The sequence below is a fragment of the Meriones unguiculatus genome, chromosome 6, assembly GCF_030254825.1.
Source record: "Meriones unguiculatus strain TT.TT164.6M chromosome 6, Bangor_MerUng_6.1, whole genome shotgun sequence".
NCBI classification, from domain to species: domain Eukaryota; kingdom Metazoa; phylum Chordata; class Mammalia; order Rodentia; family Muridae; genus Meriones; species Meriones unguiculatus.
The window spans coordinates 42,195,240-42,215,437 of record NC_083354.1 but is presented as its reverse complement, the minus strand read 5'-3'; the positions used below and the strand labels follow the sequence as shown (position 1 = coordinate 42,215,437).

Here is a 20,198-nt window from a genome sequence, read left to right as displayed (position 1 = left end):
TACTGGTCAGTGCTGTGGGGGTCTTTATTTGCCATAGTTTCTTTCCTGGCTTACTGCCCAGGTGAGGCCAGGAAGAGTCCATACAGTATAGCTATTGCCAGGGTCAGGAAGGTCAGGAGGCCCAGTGGGGCCAGCAGCCCCTCCTGTGATGGAACTTCTGGGACCTTTGCTGGAGGAGACTCCCTGGGTCGCCTGCTCCTGCCATGGCTGGGACTTACGTTGGCTGTGGCGAGGGATGTCGTGGCTGTGGCAGGATAAGGCCTCAGGTTGGTCATTCCAGCAGTGGCTACAATGCCATACATGGGCTTGACGGTGCTAACGGGCCGGGCATGTTTGTCTACCCACTGTAACAGGGCCCGTGGCTTCCACTGACAGATGCTAAGAAGGGCTAGAACGTCACCTTCCGCAGTGTGTGAGTCCATCGGTGCTTGCCCGTAAAGGCGGCTGTAGATGTTGCCCAGGCTGTAGCTTTTCCTCGGCCCATGCCCTGAGGGGCTGCTGTCTTGTTCCAGGGCCTTTAGGGCAGCGATGCTATCCACACAAAAGGTACCATCTAGAGGACTGGCAGTGCTCAGCCCAGCGAGCTCTGCCTGCAGGAGGGGGAAGTCGTAGCGGTCGCCATTGTGGGCTACCAGGCAGCAGGGCTGTGGCTGGCGCTGCAGGAAGGCTCGGAGCAGGCTGGCTAAGTTGTCGTCGAAGCATTGACGCCCGTATTCTTCCAGCGCAGCTGTGCTCAGACCTGTGATCTCGCTGGCCGCAGGGCTACAGGCCTTCCCTGGAGCAATGCATAGAGAGAGCTTGTCCACCACGCGGGGTGGTTTGGGTATGGGAGGCGGCTGGCCCCTAGAGATGGAGGTGTTCTCCAGGGCATATCTGTGGACAGCCAGCAGGCACAGCTCTGTGATTTTGGGCTGAGACAAAGGCAGGCCAGTGGCTTCCAGATCCAAGAAGATGATGGTCTGCATGGGACCATGGGGCAGCGCCTGGGAGCCCATGCTGAGCCTGGGGAGGAGCATGGGGTAATGAGTGGCCACAGAGAAGTCTGAAGTGGGCCAGGGTAGGGGTTGGATGTGGGCAGAAATACAGTTCAGCCCTTCCCTTCGGTTAGGTACTACCCAGGGCCCATGTTCAGAGGGAGAATCTGGATGTAGGGCTGTCTTCCTTGTGGGACGGGCACACTACTCTCCTTTTGAGGGAGGCCCTTCCCCTAGTGCCGACCACCCTTGGTGAGGGAAACCTTTTCTGCCTTACCCCCAAACCTTAAAGTCCACACTTACCGAGAAGCAGGCAACAAGGCAGTCTGCTGGTTCTGCTGCTGGCAACAGTGGCTCAGGAAGTGAAACTGACTGGGTCCACCCATAGGCCTGCCTCCTGACCATGGCCCGCCCTGCCTGTCAGCCTGCCAGTCCTGGCCCTCATATGCTAAAGCCACTCCCTCCCTCTCCAAGCACCCCAAAGGCCTTCCTAGAGTCACAGCTGTGATCCTGCTGGCTGATAAAGTGGACTAGTGCTCCCACTCTGGCTCACACTTAAACTGGGTTGTCTCCCAGATTCAAACATGACTGTGAGTCTCTGCCATGACTTTCCTTGCCTTTCCCCCAGTCCTTGACTCACTATCTAAGGCCTTCCTGGGAACGGGCTGCCTCCTCTGCTACACGTTTCTTCCCCCGTGGCCCCAGCCCAAAGCTGTGACTCAGGTTAATTCCTGGAAGAGGTCAGGGTTTTTCCTCAAGGCAGATCAGTTACCACAGGGACCATCTCACTCCGGCAGGGGAGGTGAGGGGAGTCACCTAATCACGCTAGTTCCTGGTCTGCTCTGTCCCTCCCTCTCAGCCACACAAATCGGACTCAGGAAACAAAGCTCGTGTTCTCAGCAGGAGCTGCAGTTTTAATCAGTGGAAATGGCAGACAGTGTTGGGAGCTGGTGCCACCTTGTGGCGGGATGCTCCGGCCCTCAGCTACAGTCCATTTCAGAGTCTTCCAAATCTGTCTCCGAAGCACAGAGGTCATCCAGGGCTGCCTCTGTGCCAAAAGGAAGAGGGTTCTGTGGTTAACCTGACAGACTGGGGCCTGGAGGTCTACCCATCCTTTGCTAGCATCACAGGAACTAACCAGTCCCTTCCATGCTTTGCTCCCTCAGCTGCTGTGAGCAAAAGTGATACAAAAGCAGATCTTTCTAGAAAAACCATGGCTCAGCTAGGCCAATTCAATAGCCATGATCAAAGGGCAACCTAGCATACTCAAAGAACCAGAGCAGGAAGTAATGTCTGCAGTGCCAGGAATGGCTCCAGTGGCAGGCGCAACCCACTGAAGTCCGGCAAAGGAGTCTATCTTGATGAGCCTCAGAGAGGCATAGACACACAGACCACAACAGGCTTACCTTCACAGTCAGTCACATCAGGAAGGGCTCGAATCAGCATGCTGACTCCTGGCATCACCTGGTCGTACTGATGCAGGACCTCAACGCAATGCACAGTAAAGAGCTTGTCCTTCTGAGATAGGCTGTGCAGCAGCAGCACAGTGTCCCTCAGACAGCGCACTGTCTGCTTCTGCTGGTGGGTCCTCTGGCCCCCTGCCCGCCGCACAGTCAGCCATTGTCTGTGCAGCATCACGGTGAGTGCTCTGACTGCCTGGGGTGAGAGAGTGCACAGACTGAGGCCTAGCCACTTCAAAGAAGCAGGACTGCACTTACCCAGCTGAGCTAGCATGTTGTTGGCCCCTGGCCACTTACCTACCTCTATGTTGCACTGGCAGTCAGAACCAATGCCACGGGGGGAAGGGCTCTGCACACTCAGCTTGGCCAAGAGCCATACTACCTGGAACAAGAAGAGATGGATTCATCCCTTGCAGGCCACTTGTCATGAGGGCTCTTGTGGGCATTTCTAGGAGCTCTAGCTACTTCCACAACTCCTTGCCTGCACTAGTGGGGTCTGAGTAATGGTGCCCTAAATCTGACCAACAGCTATGTCTTCCAGGATCAGGCTCCAAAACCCAGGCAGCCTTTTCGGGCAACTCTGCTGAGCACCACTGTAACTCAGGGTGCATCTGTGTGAGGAACCCCTAATTTTACCTGTTGCTATTTGACAAACTAACCAAAATGAATTTAGCTCCCATTTTCCCACTGGAGGCAAGGAGACCCTGGGCTCTTTAGGAAGGAGTGGAGGGTGAGCAGTGTCTCAAGTCTTACCTCTTGTTCCAGCTGAAGCCACTGTGTCTCTGAGGCCACTTTGTCAGGCCTTGATGTAATGTACATGTACAGCCTCGGGAGAAGGCAGCCTTCTGAAAAGGATGCCCAGCCTCACTCAGGGGCCCCTTTTCACTGTAGCCCCTGCCCTAGTCCCTCTCTCCCACTATAGGACGGCCAAGACCCAGTCTGCCTTGCTTTACCTGAGTGGGAGCACAGATGCTGTGTGAGGCTGTCATGGTCCATCAGAACAGAGAGCAACTTAACAGCCAGTAGCACACAAGGCAGTGGCAGCTCTGAGCTCAGGCACTGTGGCAACATTGGCAGTACACAGGAGAACCTGAAGGATGGGCACAATTATGACTGTACAAAAGGACACTTAATGCAGTGACACGTGGGTTCAAATGCTGGCCTGATTGTAGCCTGCTTACTTCAAGATTCACAAATAGACAGGTACTAACCCTTACTACAGAGCTACTGTGACTTAAAGTGATAGGCCTTCAGCAGGGGTGGGATGGGAAGCAGAGGCAGGACCCACCACACAATGAGTTGGAGATGAGCCTGGGCTATATGCAACCAAGTATCACCATGTCACAACCCCTCCTTCACCCTAAAAAAAGAATATAGGTGCTTATATGGCTCTATCATCAAGTAAATGGGACCAGACTCCCTGGATCTGGACTGCATGATGACACCCCCAGGTTCCTTCCCGTGTCTTCTCTCAAACAGGGGAGCAAATCCATACCTTCAGCATGGGAAATGTTCCTTGTTTGTTTAATACCAGAGGACTGCTGAGGGCTCTAAAAGTGACAAGCATGGATGTGGCTACAGCTTTCTTGTGGGGCAGTTCACAGAGCAAGGAACACCATTTTTCTCTGCTTGTCAGAAAACTCTGTTACCAGTCTGAAAGGTACCTATGAGGTGTGTGTGTGTGTGTGGTTGGTTGGGGGAGAGAATATGATGATATTTCCCCCTCAGGGCTGAGACAAAGGGACAAGTAGAGCCATGGAACCAGGTCCCAAGGGACCTGCTCTACATTACCCATAGCAGCATGAGGGAGAACTGGAGGGTGGGAGAGTGGCCATGAGCCGGTCCACATGTACCAATTTGTACACATCTGGCATCTTAGCACAGAGCACGAGGGTAGAGACTACCCATCACTGTGTCATTAGAAAGTAAATGCTCACTATTTGGGATAAACTTATTTTATAGCATTTTTAAGAAGTGATTTAAATGTGCATTGGTGTTTTACCTGCATTTGTATCTTTAGGAGGATATCTGATAACCCTGAAACTGGAGTTAGAGTTGTGAGCTGCCATGTGGGTGCTGGGAATTGAACCCAATTCAGAAGAACAACTAGTACTCTTAACCACTGAGCCATCTCTCCAGCCCCCATTTTATAGCACATTCTACAAATAGGCAAGAAGTTGGGCATTCTTTAGTTGCCAGGTACTGTGGATGTCTGAGAAAACTGTTTAATTTGGTTGCTCTCTAGCCTAACGAGTCCTACCTACCCACTATGGCCCTTGAACATAGCTGGAAAGACTCGACCTTTGGTTTCCAAGTTACTTTTTTTTTTTTATACCCGTAAGGTCTTCTTTACAACGAAATGCTAAACCAGTCATGTGCGTGCGCACCTATAATCCCAGGACTTGGGAAGCAGAAGCAGCTGGATCTCTAAGTTCTAGGCCAGACTAGTCTACACACAGCAAGTTCCAGGCAAGGTAGGAATATGTAGTGAGACCTTGTCTCAGAAAGGAAAAAGGAAAAAAAAAAAAAGTTACACATAGCACCAGTGTACAAAAGTACAGGAATCATGCTCTCTGCTTACGGGCAATTTGTTTTCAAGCCTGGAGGCAATGACAGTGAACAGAGACTGTGGGCTTTCTGGCTACTTATCATATCCTACTTTACAGCCCTGACAGCATCCGCCCTGGCTTTCACCTGAAGGTAAAGAGGAAGTTGTGCAGTTCATCTTGAGCTCATGAGTATGATAAAAACTACAGAGAAGTATTTTGAAAGCAACGGGCAACGGCTTATCACAGTAACTGGCTTGGAACTGTCCTAACATGTTTGCATTTTTAGACAAGTTTTCCTGCTTCGGAATAGGGTTTGTTTAACAAACACTGACTGAGCATTTGGCCTGGGCCAGGCTCTGTGTGAAGCAGAGGGCAGCGTCAGGAGTGTCACCTGCGCCAGCAACTAAAGCACCTGGCTAGTAGAAGATCCCATTAGACAGTGGAGACAGGGTTTCACTGTGTAGCTCTGTGAGTTGGCTGGTCTCAAACTCAGATCTGCCTATCTCTGCTTCCCAAGTGCTAGGTTAGAGGCGGGAGTCATGCTGCCTGGCAGGGATGAAACATGAGCTGTACCTGAGCAGTGTTATTATTTTAACATAGGTACCGGACTCTCTTGTCGTTTGATTTTTCTATACAGGGTTTTTCTGTGTAGCCTTGGCTGCCTGGAACTTGCTCTGTAGACCAGGCCGGCCTTGAACTCATGAGATCTACCTGCCTCTGCCTCCTGAGTGCTAGGATTAAAAGTGTGCACCACCATCCATCAGGATTGACCTCTTACATGCATGCTTTGAGAGAAACAAATGGAGAGATGGATAGAGGGCAGGCTGGGCACTGTTTGTAATTATCCCTTACTCTTGATGTTCTCAACTCCCAAGTTAAGAACTAAGAATTTTTTTAAGATTCATTTATTTACTTATTCTACTTTATGAGTGTTTTGCACATGCATGCCTGCTGGATTTCCTGGAACAGGGGTAACATGGTGAGCTACCATGTGGCTACTGGGAATTGAATTTGAGTCTTCTACAAGTAAAACAAGAGTTCTTAATTGCTGGGCCACCTCTCCAGCACCCCAAGTTAGTAATTTACAGCAACAGTGGTTTTTAAGAAGCAAATGACCTATGACTCATAATAGATGCCGACACAGATGTGTATGGTGGTGTATGCCTTTAATCCCAGCACTTGGGAGGTAGAGGCAGGTGGATCTCTGTGAGTTCAAGGCTAACCTGGTCTACAGAGTGAGTTCCAGGGCAGCGAGGGCTGTTATGTAAAGAAACCCTGTCTTGGAGGGAAAAAAGAGACAAAGTTGACAGACTGCAGCAAGGTCAGCTCATGGCTGCAGACAGTCCTGATCCTCTCTGCTTCCTTACAGAACGCTACCTCATTTAAACATGTTGTGCCACATTTCTTCACCTGATCCACATCTCCGATTCAAAAGGCCTCTTAACTCAGCTTTCTCCAAGGACAGGACACTCTTCCACAGTGGCTCGTTAAAGCCTTATTACATGTGCCTTTGCTTACCTGGCCCTTTTCCCATCACTTCAGAACTCCCTGAACCAAGCCATAGCTGAGAAGTAGGATTAAGGTAAGAGATGAACAAAAGTGCAAGAGTCACAGGTTAGACCTCAAGAGATCAGGGCAGACCCATTGGGAATCATGTCTCCTGTGAGTCTTTATACCTGGGCAACAAATCAGAGGAAGCATTTTCAGCTAATTTCACCAAAACTTTGAGGCACTGGCTCAGGACACTGGCTTGAAAATGACCTGATGTTGCAGAAGAGAAAGCCACCAGCTGAAGAAGCATCTTCAATAGTGGATGCTGCTGTTTTTGGTCATGAGCATCCATCCTGGAGGCTGAGATCGTATCTGCACAAGGTTGAAGTAGGTTTCCTTCCCTGGCAGCATCATCTGTCTCCATGCCCGACAGCAACAGGCAGACGACTGCCTCACTGTGGCACACCAGGTGCTGAAGGATGCTAAGCGAAGCCACAGAGAAGCTCTCCAGGCTATAAATGGAGTCCTCTGGGCTGGCCTCTACCCCAGAGCTCACACAGGAGGGATGTGTCGGAGAGTCCCCAGATTCCCCACTCTTCTTAGGTGGGGCTAAATCTTGTAGAGCCTGGCAGTGTAAGCCGATGAAAAACTGCACAAGTGGGAGGAGGTACACAGCTCCAGGAAGCTGGCAGAGCGGGAAGGCTCTTCTGCTTCCCTTTGGTAGGTCTCCATCATGTGGGCACTCACTCCTGGCAACCAGATTTAATCCAGTGAATGCTAAAGTCTGTGCTTCTTTCAGGGCAGAGGGGGAAAATGACCCATCCTGAGAACTGACAGTTCTGAGGCCTGAAATCCCAGCCAAGTTACTAGAAACGAAAGAAAACAGATTAGGTCAGGAATCCCAAATCGCCTATCTGCCAACTTCTCTATCCTCCCCAAACAAGAACCCTTACACGTTGGCCAGACCCAGAAAGGCATGTACTCTGTGAAAACTCCTCCCAAGTGCCCCTCAGGGTTCTCATGCTTACCTGAGCCCCGGCTGCTGCAAGAGGGTACCAGAAGGAACCTCAGAACAACTGCTCAGAAGGTGACAAAGACCTAGCGATGACCCTGGGACTAAAGGTTGCTTCAGGAGCAAGTTTATCAAAATAGAACCTGCAAATGACAAGGTGACTCTAGAATGTTCTGACATGAAAGAGATCTTCCTGCCTGCCTTCATTTTTTGAAGACAAGGTCTCACTGTTGCCTCTGCCTTGAGTTCATGATCCTCCTGCCGCAGCCTCTCAAGGAATATAAGCTTGATACTGGAGACCTTTTCTATAGCCTCGGGGAAGAGATGAGCAACCTTTAAACTCACATCCTCTAAACTCTTATGATGCTTATGGGGGCAGAAGGTTCTGGAACATACCTATTCTTAGCCTAAAACAAACAAACAAAAACCTTTTATCTATCTTTCAATCAATCTATCTATCATATACCTACCCACCTGCCTGCCTGCCTATCCTCCACCTCTGGCTCTGGACTATTGGGATTAAAGATGTACACTACCACACCTAACTAAAATTATTTTTTCTTTGTTTATGGGCATGGGGGATGTGTACCACAGTGCACACGTGGAGATAAGAAAACAACTTTTGGGAATTGGTTCCCTCCTTTGACCATGTGGGTTCCAGTGACTGAACTCAGGTTGTCAGGCTTGGTGACAGCCACCTTCACCAACTAAGCTATCTCACCACACTGTTTGGTTTTTCTTTTTAAGTCATAGACTCCTATGTGCTCAAACACTCTAAATGATGCCTAGGATAGGGTTCCCAGATAGTTAGTTCCCCTAGACAACTCTGTGTATCACAGAAGAAAACAGGAGCCATGTAGGCTCCTACAGAAAAACAGGTATTCTGGTACCTTGAGTGTTTGATCTCTGCAACCAGCTGTCAGTAAGAATTTTCTCCTGCACTTCTTGCTTCATGGGGTTACCTCTCAGACTGTGGGTTTTATTATCTGAAACTAGAAAAAAAAATGTGATTCAAAAGCTGAACATAAAAGAACAGGTGTTTTAGAAACTCTATACATAATATTTAAAAGACTCAACAATCTCTTCTTTAAACTCAGTCAAAACCAGAGCCAAAGTATCTCCAGATGCTTAAAAAGAAATGTTTTCCTCTCTTAAAATGAAGCACTATGGTGAAAATAGCAATAACTAACTTTACATGTATGCACTATTTGTTTCATAGAGCAACGCTATGATTAAAGGCCATAATTAGCTGTTTCACATATAAAGAAACTGAAGCACAGATGTAATGTGCTTGCCCAGATCACAGACGCTGCTAAGTAGTGTGGTTGGAACTTATATCCAGGTTGCTGAGCTCTGCCTGCTTGTAACCTACAGTGCAGTGCCCCATTAGTTGGGGTCACCAAAAAATGTGGCTGCAGTTTCTCAGGAGAGCAGTGGCAGTGATTTAAAAGGCTGATGGTGGGAAGAGAGGCAATATGTCTAACTATAAAGCGGCACAGCAGAGTCTCAGAGGTACTTTAAACGACTCTCCAGCCTCAATAAGGTCTCTATGTGTCAAACTGTTGATGCGCAGAAACTGGGAAAAAGAAAGTAAATGTTGTTTAGGCCACTAGTTGGGGCAGTCCATTATACAGCAATCAATTCATAAGAGTTTGACTTACCCTCAGTCTGGCAGGGGTGGGAGAGTGGCATATTAGCACTAAAAGACTCCTTTGTAGGGAAAGTTGTTTTTCCAGTCTGTGGAGAACATACTTCTGATTTTATGGCCACAGAAGAACCTTTCCTAGGACTGGAAAGAGTTTTAACTATGAGCAAAGTTATGACTGTGTTAAAACCTCTGAAAATACCTGGTTATTAAATTTCTCCTCAATAGACATTTTGACTAAAGGTTTCATCTATTATGAATATGTCGGTCTTTGTCAAAGATTATTTTCATAATCTCTTAGGCATCCAAAAATACTGGCTGTTAGTCCTTACTACTTCCAATTCTACCAAAAAAAAAAAAAGTTTAAAATGTTGAACACCTGATTTTTAATAACCAGTGCCTAGGTGCAAAAACTTTTTCTAAAAACATAGTTATTATTTAAACAGTATTCTTTCTGCATGTGTGCCTACATGCCGGAAGAGGGCGCCAAATCACATTATAGATGGTTGTTAGCCACCATGTGGGTGCTGGGAACTGAACTCAGGACCTTTGGAAGAACAGCCAGTGCTCTTAACCTCTGAGCCACCCCTGCAGCACTCCCCCCGCCCCTCCCAAAAAAAAAAACAACTTTAAAAAGAGAGGCTATCGAGGCTATCACATGGCTGGAGACAGCTCAGCATGGACAGGGAACACTGCTCTTGTGGAAGACCTAAGTTCAGTTCCCAGTGGCTTTGGCAGGCGGCTCAGAAGCATATGTAACTGCAGCTCTAGGGAATCCAATGCCCTCTCTGGTCTCTATAGGTACTTGCATTCACAAATGCATACCTGTACATAAAACATACACAAATGTACACAAAAAAAGAATCTTTAAAACTAAGAGGGTCTATCAGAAAGTGTACTGAAAACTGAGTAAGTTCCTCGGCACTGAGCCTTCTTCCTAACTGCAGGGTAAAGAGGTGAAGACAGACTTCCTCATCTCTCCTGTCTTATCTGAAGCAAGGCAAGGAAAGTTCAATTTCACACTCTGCCCAACACAAGCAAAGGAAAGAGAATGTTGCATACCAGAAAGAGTTCAAATTTCAAGGCTGAAACTGACACATGACAGAATGTTTTGGGAGGCAGAGGGCAGGACACAGATCATTAACAAGCTGAGCGCATCTGGTAGCAAAGATGGGGCTGTAAGACAAAGGTCCCAGATAGCAAATGAGCAAAAATATTTTAAGTAGCCAGGACTGAAACACACTCATGCTTGGGGGGAGGAGATGGGAGAAGGCAATGTTAGCTAAACAAATTACATAAAAACAAAGCCTGGTTTCTTTTCAAAATCTGAAGGAAGGCCTGCCCTGAATGTGGATAGTACCGCACCACACACTGGGGTCCAGCAGTGAATAAAAAGGATTATGTGAGGAAACTGGCTGGGTGCCAGCATCCTCTCCCCAGGCTTCCTAATCCACTCAGCTGTGCGGTCCTGCTGCCATGCCTTCCCCAACGTGATCGCCTGCGCTCCTGCACTGTGAGCCAGGTTAACGTTTCTTTCCTTAAAAACTTGTAGATTCTCTATCCAGCTTTTTCCAGTCTGAAGGAACTGTGTTAATAATGCCCTGTTCAGAGTAGTCACTTGTAGAGTGAACATTTATGCTGCAATGACTCACACCACTTACTCCCCTTCAGGAAGGAGGACTTCAGAAAAATACCCTTTGTTCAAAACAATCCAGATCCGTCTCAAGCGTTCTGCTAAACAATGGCAAACTACACTTCCGCCAGCGCCCTCCGTACCTGATGTGGGAAGAAGAGGGAGCAGCTAGTTTATTTGTTCGTTCATTGCTCTGAAGCTTCGTCCTTAATTCATTCATTTCTGCATCTTTAAACTGGAGTTCTGACTGCAGTGACTGGAGCTGAAAGGCCAAAGAAAGGTATCTGTGGTAGCACCATGATATATATACACACAAATATATGCATGTTGGCACATGCCTTTAGTCCCAGCACGCAGGAGGCAGAGGCAGGGGTGGTGAATCTCTGGGAGTTTGAGACCAACCTGTTCTACATATTGAGTTCTGAGGCAGCCAGGGTTACACAGTGAGTCTGTCTCAAAAATAAATAAATAAAATAAGTTGATAATAAACCCCTTAGCTTCAAAACCTCAAGCTAGTAAAGGAAAACAATGAAAAATATATTATCAAAGTCTGCCGTGATATAAATGTCCTCAAATATTAGCCTTTTTTCCCTTGAAAAATACTATAGAAAGATATCAGAATTTATTGTGGAAGTACTTTGAGGGTTCAAAAACCAGCCCCATCACTTGTTTAGCCACACTGACTCATTGATACTGAGCACACTTGGCTGGGACTGAGGACTAAGTGAAATGGTGACTGGAGAGCACTCGGCACGGAGCCGGTGAGACGCCCAGTAAACATCCTTTGTTGTCATACTCCTCTCCCATGCTCGGCCCCAGACTGCTGTCAAACTTAGTCCTCTTCAGCTTCCACAGGACTTGGCTGCTCATCTGTTAATTAACTTCAGTAGTACAGAATTCTAGGTCGTCTAAGCAGAATATCTGGGAGTTTTACCAAAATCTGTATGTATATGTGTGATTAAATCTGTATGTTTGTGTGCCATGAAACTAGAAAGAGGGTCACAGGAAGGAGAAGAGCCGTAAGCAACTCAACTTAGGAAAGCAGAAGGAGGAAGTGGAACCTAGCTCAGATGCAAGGGGCTTCATCTAGTATGTATCTTGGGTTTAAACCCTAGGGCTGAATAACAGGGCAAGGCAGTGCCTGCAGTCCAGGAGGCAGTCTGCACTCAGGAGACAGAAGCAGGGTTCAAAAGTTTAAGGGCATCCTTGGCCACAAAGTGACTTTAAGGCCAACTTGGGCTACATTACCAGAACAGAATAAAAGTAATGTTTGGGCATCCTAACAATCTTTTTTGATGTGGTGGGTACAAGTATTTGTGCATATAGAATTTGCTGAAAGAGATAATATAAGCAGACACTACTCTAATTATTGCCCACTTCACTGTGGTGGGAATGCATATCTGTGACTGAAGCATCAAGATGTTCTAAGGGAAAGTGCTGGCAGACAGTGGATACCTACCATTTTTCATTGAACGTGATCTCCTTTCCTACCTGGGACTGTGATTTAACAATAGTTATCATCTCTTGGTTTCAGAACTGGTCTGGAAACAGGTATCTTAACTAATACCAGTCAGCTCCTTCTTTAAAATTTTTAAGTTTGATAAGAGAACTTCAGTCTTTTTTTTTTTTTTTTTTTTTTCCTTCTTTCATTTGGTTTTTTGAAACAGGGTCTCACTATATAGTCCAGGCTGGCTTGGACTTATAGTAACCCCAGCCTCCCAAGTGCTAGCATTACAAACAATAGTATTTACCATGCCCAACTGAGGAAGCCCAAGTCTTAACTGTGCTCTGGAGTTTTGAAATATAAGCCTGGGAGCTGCAGTCAGAACACACTGCGGACAGAGCAGCAGGTCTCATAACGAACCTGGCTTAAATCATCTGCATCCCTAGTACGTCTCTGTCTTCCTAGACTTGGATGTGGCGGATAACATGTTTCCTTCTGACTAAGCCAAGGCAAGTGAATTCTAATCTACCAAAGAGCCTTAACTTAAGCTTATTGGTAGAAATTCTAAGCCAGTGATTTATTCCTGCCAAGATTTCATCTTAGTCCTTTTCCAAAACAAATGCAGCCCTCGGAAGAAAGGTACATGCCATTCACTAAGGGCAAAGAGTACTTAAGACAAACAATGGTTGACTATTTCCAGGCAACAGTGGTTATTGCTTCTATTTTTTTTTTATTTCTTAGAGACAGTGTTGGGAGCTGGAGAGATGGCTCAGTGGTTAAGAGCTGCTCTTCCAAAGGTCCTGAGTTCAATTCCCATCAACCACATGGTGGCTCACAACCATCTATAATGTGATCTGATGCCCTGTTCTGGCATGCAGGTGTACATGCAGATAGAGCACTCATATTAAATAAAAAAAAAAAAAAAAAAAAAAAAAAAAGGTGGCTGGAGAGATGGCTCAGTGGTTAAGAGCACCGTCTGCTCTTCCAGAAGTTCTGAGTTCAATTCCCAGCAACCACATGGTGGCTCACAACCATCTATACTGGGAACTGATGCCCTCTTCTGGTGTGCAGGGGTATATGAAGACAGAGCTTTCATATACATAAAATAAATAAATTTAAAAAAATAAAAAATAAAGAGAGACAGTGTCTCACTGTGCAGCCTTTAGTGGTGACTACATAGTGAATTCCCTATGTAGTCCAGGCTGGGCTAAAGCTCACAGAAATCTACCTCCTTCCACCTCCCAAGATTAAAGGCTCAGCCTTGGTTATTACTGCGAAGGTAATTAATTGAATAGGCAAAACTACTGTCTATAGCATGCAAAACAAATATTGTGGGTCACCTTTTTGGAGAACTCCTTTTCTTTTTCACTGAGTGCTTGAGTCTTCTCTTGTTCAAGAAGGAAATGTGATCTCCTCTGTTCTTCTAGAACAGATTCTGTCTGATGCAGTGAGTCACGCAAAATTTTAATTTCTCCATTCTTAATTAGGACTTCTTCTTCCATTGCTTTCAGCTGTAAATTATGCCCAACCAGTGAATATTCAGCAAGAACAGTTTCAGAATGCACTTGCCACAGATTCTTTCAGCATTGATTTAACATTATGGGTCACATACTCCACAAACTAAAATTCCATGTTATATTCCTGGTTTTCTTAGGCACCTACAGATGCTATATGAAAGACATCTAATTGCTTGAAAAACTAATGAAATATCAACACTATGATGATGTGTTTCACACATAAAGATATAGGCTGTGGAAGCTGGATAGATGGCTTAGCGGCCAAAAGCACTTACTGCTCTTACAGAGGACCCAGGGTCATTCCCAGTACCCATATCAGGTGGCTCACAACCAGTTGTAACTCTGGTTCCAAAGGATCCTATGCCCCCTGTCTTTCACAGGCACCTGCATGCAGGTGGTGGACATAAACTCACACAGGCTCACATACACACAAGCAAACAAAGTTCAGCCATTCTTTCCCCAACCTTCTTTCATTTCAGGGGGATGAATCTAGATGCTTGTTTTAAAACTTTTAGGGGCTGGAGAGATGGCTCAAAGGTTAAGGCACTGTCTGCTCTTCCAGAGGTCCTGATCTCAATTCCCAGCAACCACATGATGGCTCACAACCATCTATAATGAGGTCTGGTGCCCTCTTCTGGCATTCAGGTGTACATGCTGGTAGAACATTGTATACATAATATAATAAATAAAAAGAAAAAAACCTTTTATATATGTTATACAATGCTTTTTACACAATACCTAAGTGAATGAGTTAGCTATGAATATAAGTTAGGGCTGGAAGAATAGCTTAGCAGTACAGTGTCTATATAGAGCATCTGTGAAAGTAAGGTCCTGGGTTCAGTTTGCAACAGCAGAACCAAATAGGCAAAAAGAAAAGAAAAGAAAACCCAAAGTGACTTACCTTTTCTTTAAGTTCTTTGTATTGTATCTGAAGTAGTTCTAATTCAAAATTATCTTTAACTGGAGATTTTTCTCTGTTTTTCCTTATAGAACTATTTGATAACCCATCTAATCGGCGGATCTTATGAGCACCTGTACAAGAAAGTAGTTCCCATTAAATTGAACATGGTAGCACAGAACTGTAATCCCAGTACTTAGGAGGCTAAGTCAGGGGGATCTCAAGTTTAAGGCTAGCCTACTTATAGAGCAAGAACCTGTCTGGGAAAAACAAAACAAACAAACAAACAAACAAACAAAAAACCATATATACTTCAGGACTCAGTATGTACCTACCTTTGTCATAAATATTTTTTTTTATTTTTTTTTCTTAACTTTATTTTACATGCACCAGTGTGAAGGTGTCAGATCCCTTGGAATTTGTGTTATAGACAATTCAGTTGTGAGCTGCCATGTGGGTGCTAGGAATTGAACCCTGGTCCTTTGGAAGAGCAAGACAGTACTCTTAACCCCTGAGCAATCTCTCCAGCCCCTGCCATAAGTATTTTAATGCAAAAGGAAGCACTCTTGAAAGCCAAGGTGAGAAAGACCCAGTAACCAATTTTTATCATTACTTTCCAATCTCAGAACATGACATAAACTCATAAAGAATCCTTACGGGATCTGAATACTCTCTCTTTATACACTCAATTTCAAGAGTCTCAGCTAATGCCTGAAAGATTTCACTGGCTGTGACTATGACCTAGCATAAATATTATTTACTTCAATATGCTAGGCGTAGGATCTTCTTGTCTTTAAAGACCAATGGTGAACAACATGGATACATTCCATGGGGGAGGGGACTCCAGGATTTAGGTAAAGAGGAGGAAAGGAGTGCCCAACCACAGCCAAATAAAACATCTGGTTGACAGTGGGTGTTTTATAATGCCTGGAGAGATGGAGGACCACATCCAGGAATAATCCTATTTTTCAGCTGCTTTACGTGCTAAGTACGGATGCAAGGTGCCCATCAAACCCTTCTGACAGTTCAAAATATTTCACTTATTCCCCGAGTAGATTGTAAATTCTAGGAAGGAAAGAAGCTTCGGTATTTCTTCCCATTGCCTGTGGCTGTTGCCCTTCCTAATCTGTGGGCAGCTAGCATAGATTGTTGGTGGCGTAAGACACGTTATCTTTTGCCTCTGAGAGACGTTTTCTCAGTTCATTCTGCCCAAGGGTTCCAGTGGGCTGCATGACATCTAAATCCGCTCACATGGGTTGTGCCGGTCCCGAGGTTCCTCACGTTTCAAGGGAAATAAGTAATAGTCTGGCTGTCTACGGACAAATCTGGATATGTGAGGCCTTTTTGACATCCTGGATGTTTTACTACCAATTCAAAGGACCTTTAGAAACAGAGCCTCGCTGAGATCGGGGTGTGCTTTCGTTTTAAAGAGGGAAAGGAAAACGCCGGTGCAAGAGGCCCGTGTCCAGGCCACCGTGCTGAAGAGGCGTGCACACCCGCGGGGGCGAGGCCCCAAGGCACTCACTGGACAGGTCCTGAGGCGCGGCCGGACACTGGCTCAGGGCCTGGGACGCTAGGATGTCGAGTTCCTCCAGGTCGTCCGCAGTAAAGTCCGCGTGCGCGCCGAAGGGGTCTTCGGGGTCAGGGTCCGCGGTCTCAGAGAAGCCCCGGGCCCGCTTACTCGGGGGGTTCTCGAGGGCCCGCGACAGACCAGGGAGAGGCGCCGGGCCGTCGCTTTGCTTCCTGTGGTGGCTCGCTGCGGGGGTCCCGGCCATGACTTCCTTCCCCCCGCAGCATCCGAGGACGCCGAGCACAACCTGGTCCGCAGGAGGCCCGGGCTGGCCCAACCGCCCGCGCGCCGCGGCGCCCCCTCAGCTACTAGCGGCGCCCTCGCCTGCGCGCCAATCAGCTGCCGGCTGGCGGGCACGGGGGGATGACGTCTACAGAGCGCGCCGTCGCTCGGGCCAGGCTCCTGCCTGCCTTCGCTCTGCACCCGTCGGTCCCCGCCGGTGTCTGCAAGCCCCGCGGTGCTAGCGGTCTTACCTATCCCGGCTGCGGGCTCGAGGAGCGTCTGCCCGACCACACCTCTGGCACTGCAGAGGATACAGAGCCTTAGAGGAGCAGCTCGCCTTGAATGGAGGAAGGCATCGTGCTGGAGTTAGCTCTCTTGGAGCTCACTCATCGGGCCTGACCCAGCATTGCAGAGACTCTCCTAGGGAGGAGGTTGGCAGAGCAGACTTCGGGAGGAGAAGGGATTGCAGCCGTTCTGCTGGAAGCAGGGACCCTCCGGCATAGCGATAGTTTCAAGTGTGTGTTTGAGAAAAGTTTGGGAAGGATGATCTCGAGAACGGTGTGCCTGTTCGGAACTTCTCCGACTATTAACTTTCATTTATTTCTTGGAGTCTTTATGTACCGAGCGCTCGCTGGCTATGCAAAGATGAATGAAGCCTAGGAGGTCAAAGAAGGCTCCCCGGGAGTGGTCCTTGAATTGTCCAACAGGTTGAAGGGCAAGAAAAATGGGTAGGGGGCAGACGCATGATGTTACTGGGAAAAATTCAACTTCGACAAGGATGCCACATGGAAATTACTGCGGCAGAAACAGGTAAAACTTCACAGAGGAGCAAAGATTTGAATCGGGCTTGGGTGTATTACAGGCTTTTATGAGCAGAAGTGGTAGGCAGAACAGTTAGCAGAAATGAGGGATTAGCATTGGAGAACAAGATCAAGACTTTTCTTCTCTTTCTTTCCGCTCTCTTTCTGAGACAGGGTTTCTCTGAGTAGCCTTGGCTGTCCTGGACTCACTTTTGTAGACCAAGCCAGCCTCGAACTTACAGAGATCCACCTGCCTCTGCCTTCCGAGTGCTGGGAGTAAAGGTGTGCGCCCCCGTGCTCGTCGTAGATCAAGACTTTTCTACTCCGTTTGCTCAGTGCCAGACTTAGTTTGTGAGCCTGTTAATGTTTGCTAAGGCATTGGGTGAAAAGGAGAGTGCTCGGCCTAGAATGCCTTAGCGACCTCTCTCTCCCCCATTTTTTTATGTATGGGTGTTTTGCTTGCATTTCTGTATGTGTACCACATGCCTGCCTGGTGCCTACAGAGGTCAGAAGGCATTGGATCACTTAGAACTACCGTAATCTTTTGATTCAGCTGCTGGTAGTTTCCCTTATAACCTCCCAGCGCACCTCCCCCTTTTTGACAGTGTCTTGACGTGTAACCAAAGTTGGCCTGGAACTCCAAAATGTCCGTCCTCCCCTCTTGAGTGCCGGAATTATAGACATGAACGACCATGTCCTGCTGCTTTCACTTTTTGAGTTGGCCTCAAATTTTCAATCCTCCTGTCAGTCTCCAAGTGCTAGAATTATTGGTGTGGGCTACCATGCCTGGTTGAATTCCTCAGTCTTAATAACTAATATCTCTGGTTCTGCAAAGAGCCAGGACTGTTCATTGTCAGGAGGGATGGGATTCTACCAAATAAAAGAGAAGTACCTTCTGTTTGGGGACAGGAGGCTGTGACTGCTGACAAGTTATTTTCAGCAGCACAGGGCTGGGTGCCAGCTAACAAGGCCTAAAACCCCAAAAAGCTTCTTTGGAGATGACCAAAGAAAGCTTGTTTGTTTTTTTAATTGCTTTATGTGTTTGGGTGTTTTGCTTGCATGTGTCTGAGGCCGAAAGAGGGCATCAGCTCCCCCAACTGGAATTAAGTGAGCCATCATGTAGATGCTGGGAACTGAACCCAGGCCCTCTAGAAGAGCAGTCTGAGCCATCTCTCTAGCCCACAATGTGGTGTTTTAAAATTGTGATTCTCCTGCTGGGCGTGGTGTTGCCAGGCCTGTAATTCCACCTATTCAGGAAACTTAGGCTGGAGAATCACAAGGCCTGCCTGGCCCTAAGCTCAGCCTGAGCAAAGTGAGAGCCTGTCTTGCATAAGGCACAAACCTGTAATCATAGCATGAGGGGGCTGAGGCAAGATCTAAGATCAAGGGCTGTCCAGTCTACACAGAGTTCTAGGTCAGTTTGTGCTATAGTACCTGTCTCAACTCCCTCCTTTCAAAACAAAAGATTATTTCTATTCTGTTTTTTTGTTGTTATGGTTTTTTTTGTTTTGTTTTGTTTTTAACTAGGTTAGTGGCAGATAATATCTGGCAAGAACTGCGACTTTATAGGGTAACTTTTTCTTCCAGAACTGGGGTATTATGTATGTGTTAGGCCGATACTCTGAGCTCCATCCAATCACTAAGCTCCATCCCTAACCCTCTTTTTACTTTTTTGTGTGACTGTTACCCAGTCATACCTTCAAGATGTGATCTTCTTGGCTCATCTTCCTAAGTAGTGGATTTTCTGAAGGTTAGACAGAAGGAATCGAGTTGTGAAAACATAGTGAAGCAGTCCTGGAGCAATGGCTTGGAGGTCAAGAGCACTGTCTATTTTCCCAGAAGTCCTGCGTTTAATGCCCAGCAACCATCTATATTGAGATCTGGTGCACTCTTCTGTTGTTCGGGCATACATTTAGTCAAAACACTGTATACACAATAAGTAAACCTTTTAAAAAAAAGAAAATGGCGGGGCTGGAGAGATGGCTCAGAGGCTAAGAGCACTGACTGCTCTTCCTAAGGTCCTGAGTTCAATTCCCAGCAACCACATGGTGGCTCACAACCATCCATAATGAGATCTGGTGTCCTCTTCTGTCATGCAGGGGACATGCAGACAGAATACTGTATACATAATAAATAAATAAATCTTAAAAAAAAAAAAAGAAAATGGCGAAGGGCTTGGGTTTCCTCACTACTTTGCAAGAGGGTCTTTCTCTCTGTGTAAAACCAACAATCTCAGAAAATACAGAGCTGGGCGTAGTGGTACATGCCTTTAATCCCAACACTCAGGAAGTAGGCCTGGTCTACATAAAGTTTCAAAACAACCAGGGCTACACTGAGCGATGCCGTCTCAAAAAAATGCACCCCCACCAAAAAAAGAAAAAAAGTGAGGCTTGCCTTTATCTCAGACTACTGTGGCTGCAAATGGACTAAAGGGTAAATAGTAGAAAGCAGAAGGAAAGGAATGGTCTTCAGACCCTTTAGAAATGCAGTTTTCAACCTGTGGGTTGCATATCAAATAGTTACACTGCGATTCATAACAGTAGCAAACTAGTTACAAAGTAGCAATGAAAATAATTTTATGGTTGGAGGGTCACAGCGTTAGGAAGGTTGAGAGCCCCTTCCTAGAGCTGGAGTGTAAGAACTTTGGCTTTACCAGCCGGGTGCCATGGCTCACACGTTTAATCCCAGCACTCAAGGAAGCAGAGGCAGGTGGATCTCTTGAGTTAAGAGGCCAGCCTGATCTGAGTCCAGGACGGCCAAGGCTACACAGAGAAACCATGTCTTGAAAAACGCTAAGCCAAGGGCGGAAAAGTATGAATTGTGGTTTAGCAAGATCAGTTTTCCCCCTTGCATGTCAGGTGTGAGCCTGAACTTGGGAGTCTTACTCATTGAGACAGGCCAACAACCGAAAGCAGACTAGCTAGCCAGTGTGCGCCACAGATCCCTTGTCTCTGAGTTAAAGTAGTTTGTCTCTAAATACACA

General features: G+C 46.8%; 3 protein-coding genes across 6 annotated transcripts in view; 1 reads left to right on the top strand and 2 right to left on the bottom strand.

Moving 5' to 3' along the window:
• Positions 1 to 6: 6 nt before the first annotated feature.
• On the bottom strand, positions 7 to 1,709 carry Trex1 (three prime repair exonuclease 1). The gene is made up of 2 exons (XM_021663365.2): positions 1,278 to 1,709; positions 7 to 1,002 (listed from the first exon to the last, which is right to left on the bottom strand). Exons 1-2 carry the CDS (start codon positions 1,358 to 1,360, stop codon positions 51 to 53), a joined length of 1,035 nt encoding a protein of 344 aa, XP_021519040.1. The 5' UTR covers positions 1,361 to 1,709; the 3' UTR covers positions 7 to 50.
• A 153-nt stretch (positions 1,710 to 1,862) lies between these two features.
• Positions 1,863 to 20,198, bottom strand: part of Atrip (ATR interacting protein) — a 21,601-nt gene continuing 3,265 nt past the window's right edge. Inside the window, exons 1-13 of one of the 4 annotated variants that reach the window (XM_021663343.2) lie at positions 16,149 to 16,531; positions 14,627 to 14,757; positions 13,549 to 13,719; positions 10,908 to 11,026; positions 9,148 to 9,275; positions 8,377 to 8,478; positions 7,503 to 7,629; positions 6,660 to 7,340; positions 3,388 to 3,524; positions 3,188 to 3,276; positions 2,736 to 2,816; positions 2,381 to 2,630; positions 1,863 to 2,022 (exon numbers count right to left, since the gene is read on the bottom strand). In XM_021663343.2, coding sequence (XP_021519018.1) covers positions 1,955 to 2,022; positions 2,381 to 2,630; positions 2,736 to 2,816; positions 3,188 to 3,276; positions 3,388 to 3,524; positions 6,660 to 7,340; positions 7,503 to 7,629; positions 8,377 to 8,478; positions 9,148 to 9,275; positions 10,908 to 11,026; positions 13,549 to 13,719; positions 14,627 to 14,757; positions 16,149 to 16,398 — 2,334 coding nt within the window. In that variant the 5' untranslated portion in view covers positions 16,399 to 16,531 and the 3' untranslated portion in view covers positions 1,863 to 1,954. Of the gene's footprint in view, positions 2,023 to 2,380; positions 2,631 to 2,735; positions 2,817 to 3,187; positions 3,280 to 3,387; positions 3,525 to 6,659; positions 7,341 to 7,502; positions 7,630 to 8,376; positions 8,479 to 9,147; positions 9,276 to 10,907; positions 11,027 to 13,548; positions 13,720 to 14,626; positions 14,758 to 16,148; positions 16,533 to 20,198 lie in introns of those variants that run through there. The other 3 variants (XM_021663340.2, XM_060385242.1, XM_021663351.2) reach the window with 3 other exon arrangements.
• Positions 16,587 to 20,198, top strand: part of Ccdc51 (coiled-coil domain containing 51) — a 15,877-nt gene continuing 12,265 nt past the window's right edge. Inside the window, exon 1 of the mRNA XM_021663401.2 lies at positions 16,587 to 17,225. Within this exon, the coding sequence (XP_021519076.1) occupies positions 17,159 to 17,225 (67 nt within the window). The 5' untranslated portion in view covers positions 16,587 to 17,158. The remainder of the gene's footprint in view (positions 17,226 to 20,198) is intronic.

What these genes read in the sequence shown, in the direction of transcription:
- Trex1 (XM_021663365.2), bottom strand. Translation starts at nt 1,360, where the DNA reads ATGGGTGGACCCAGTCAGTTTCACTTCCTGAGCCACTGTTGCCAGCAG. An exon ending in GCCTTGTTGCCTGCTTCTCG is followed by an intron (nt 1,003 to 1,277) that starts GTAAGTGTGGAC and finishes GCTCCTCCCCAG; the next exon opens with GCTCAGCATGGGCTCCCAGG.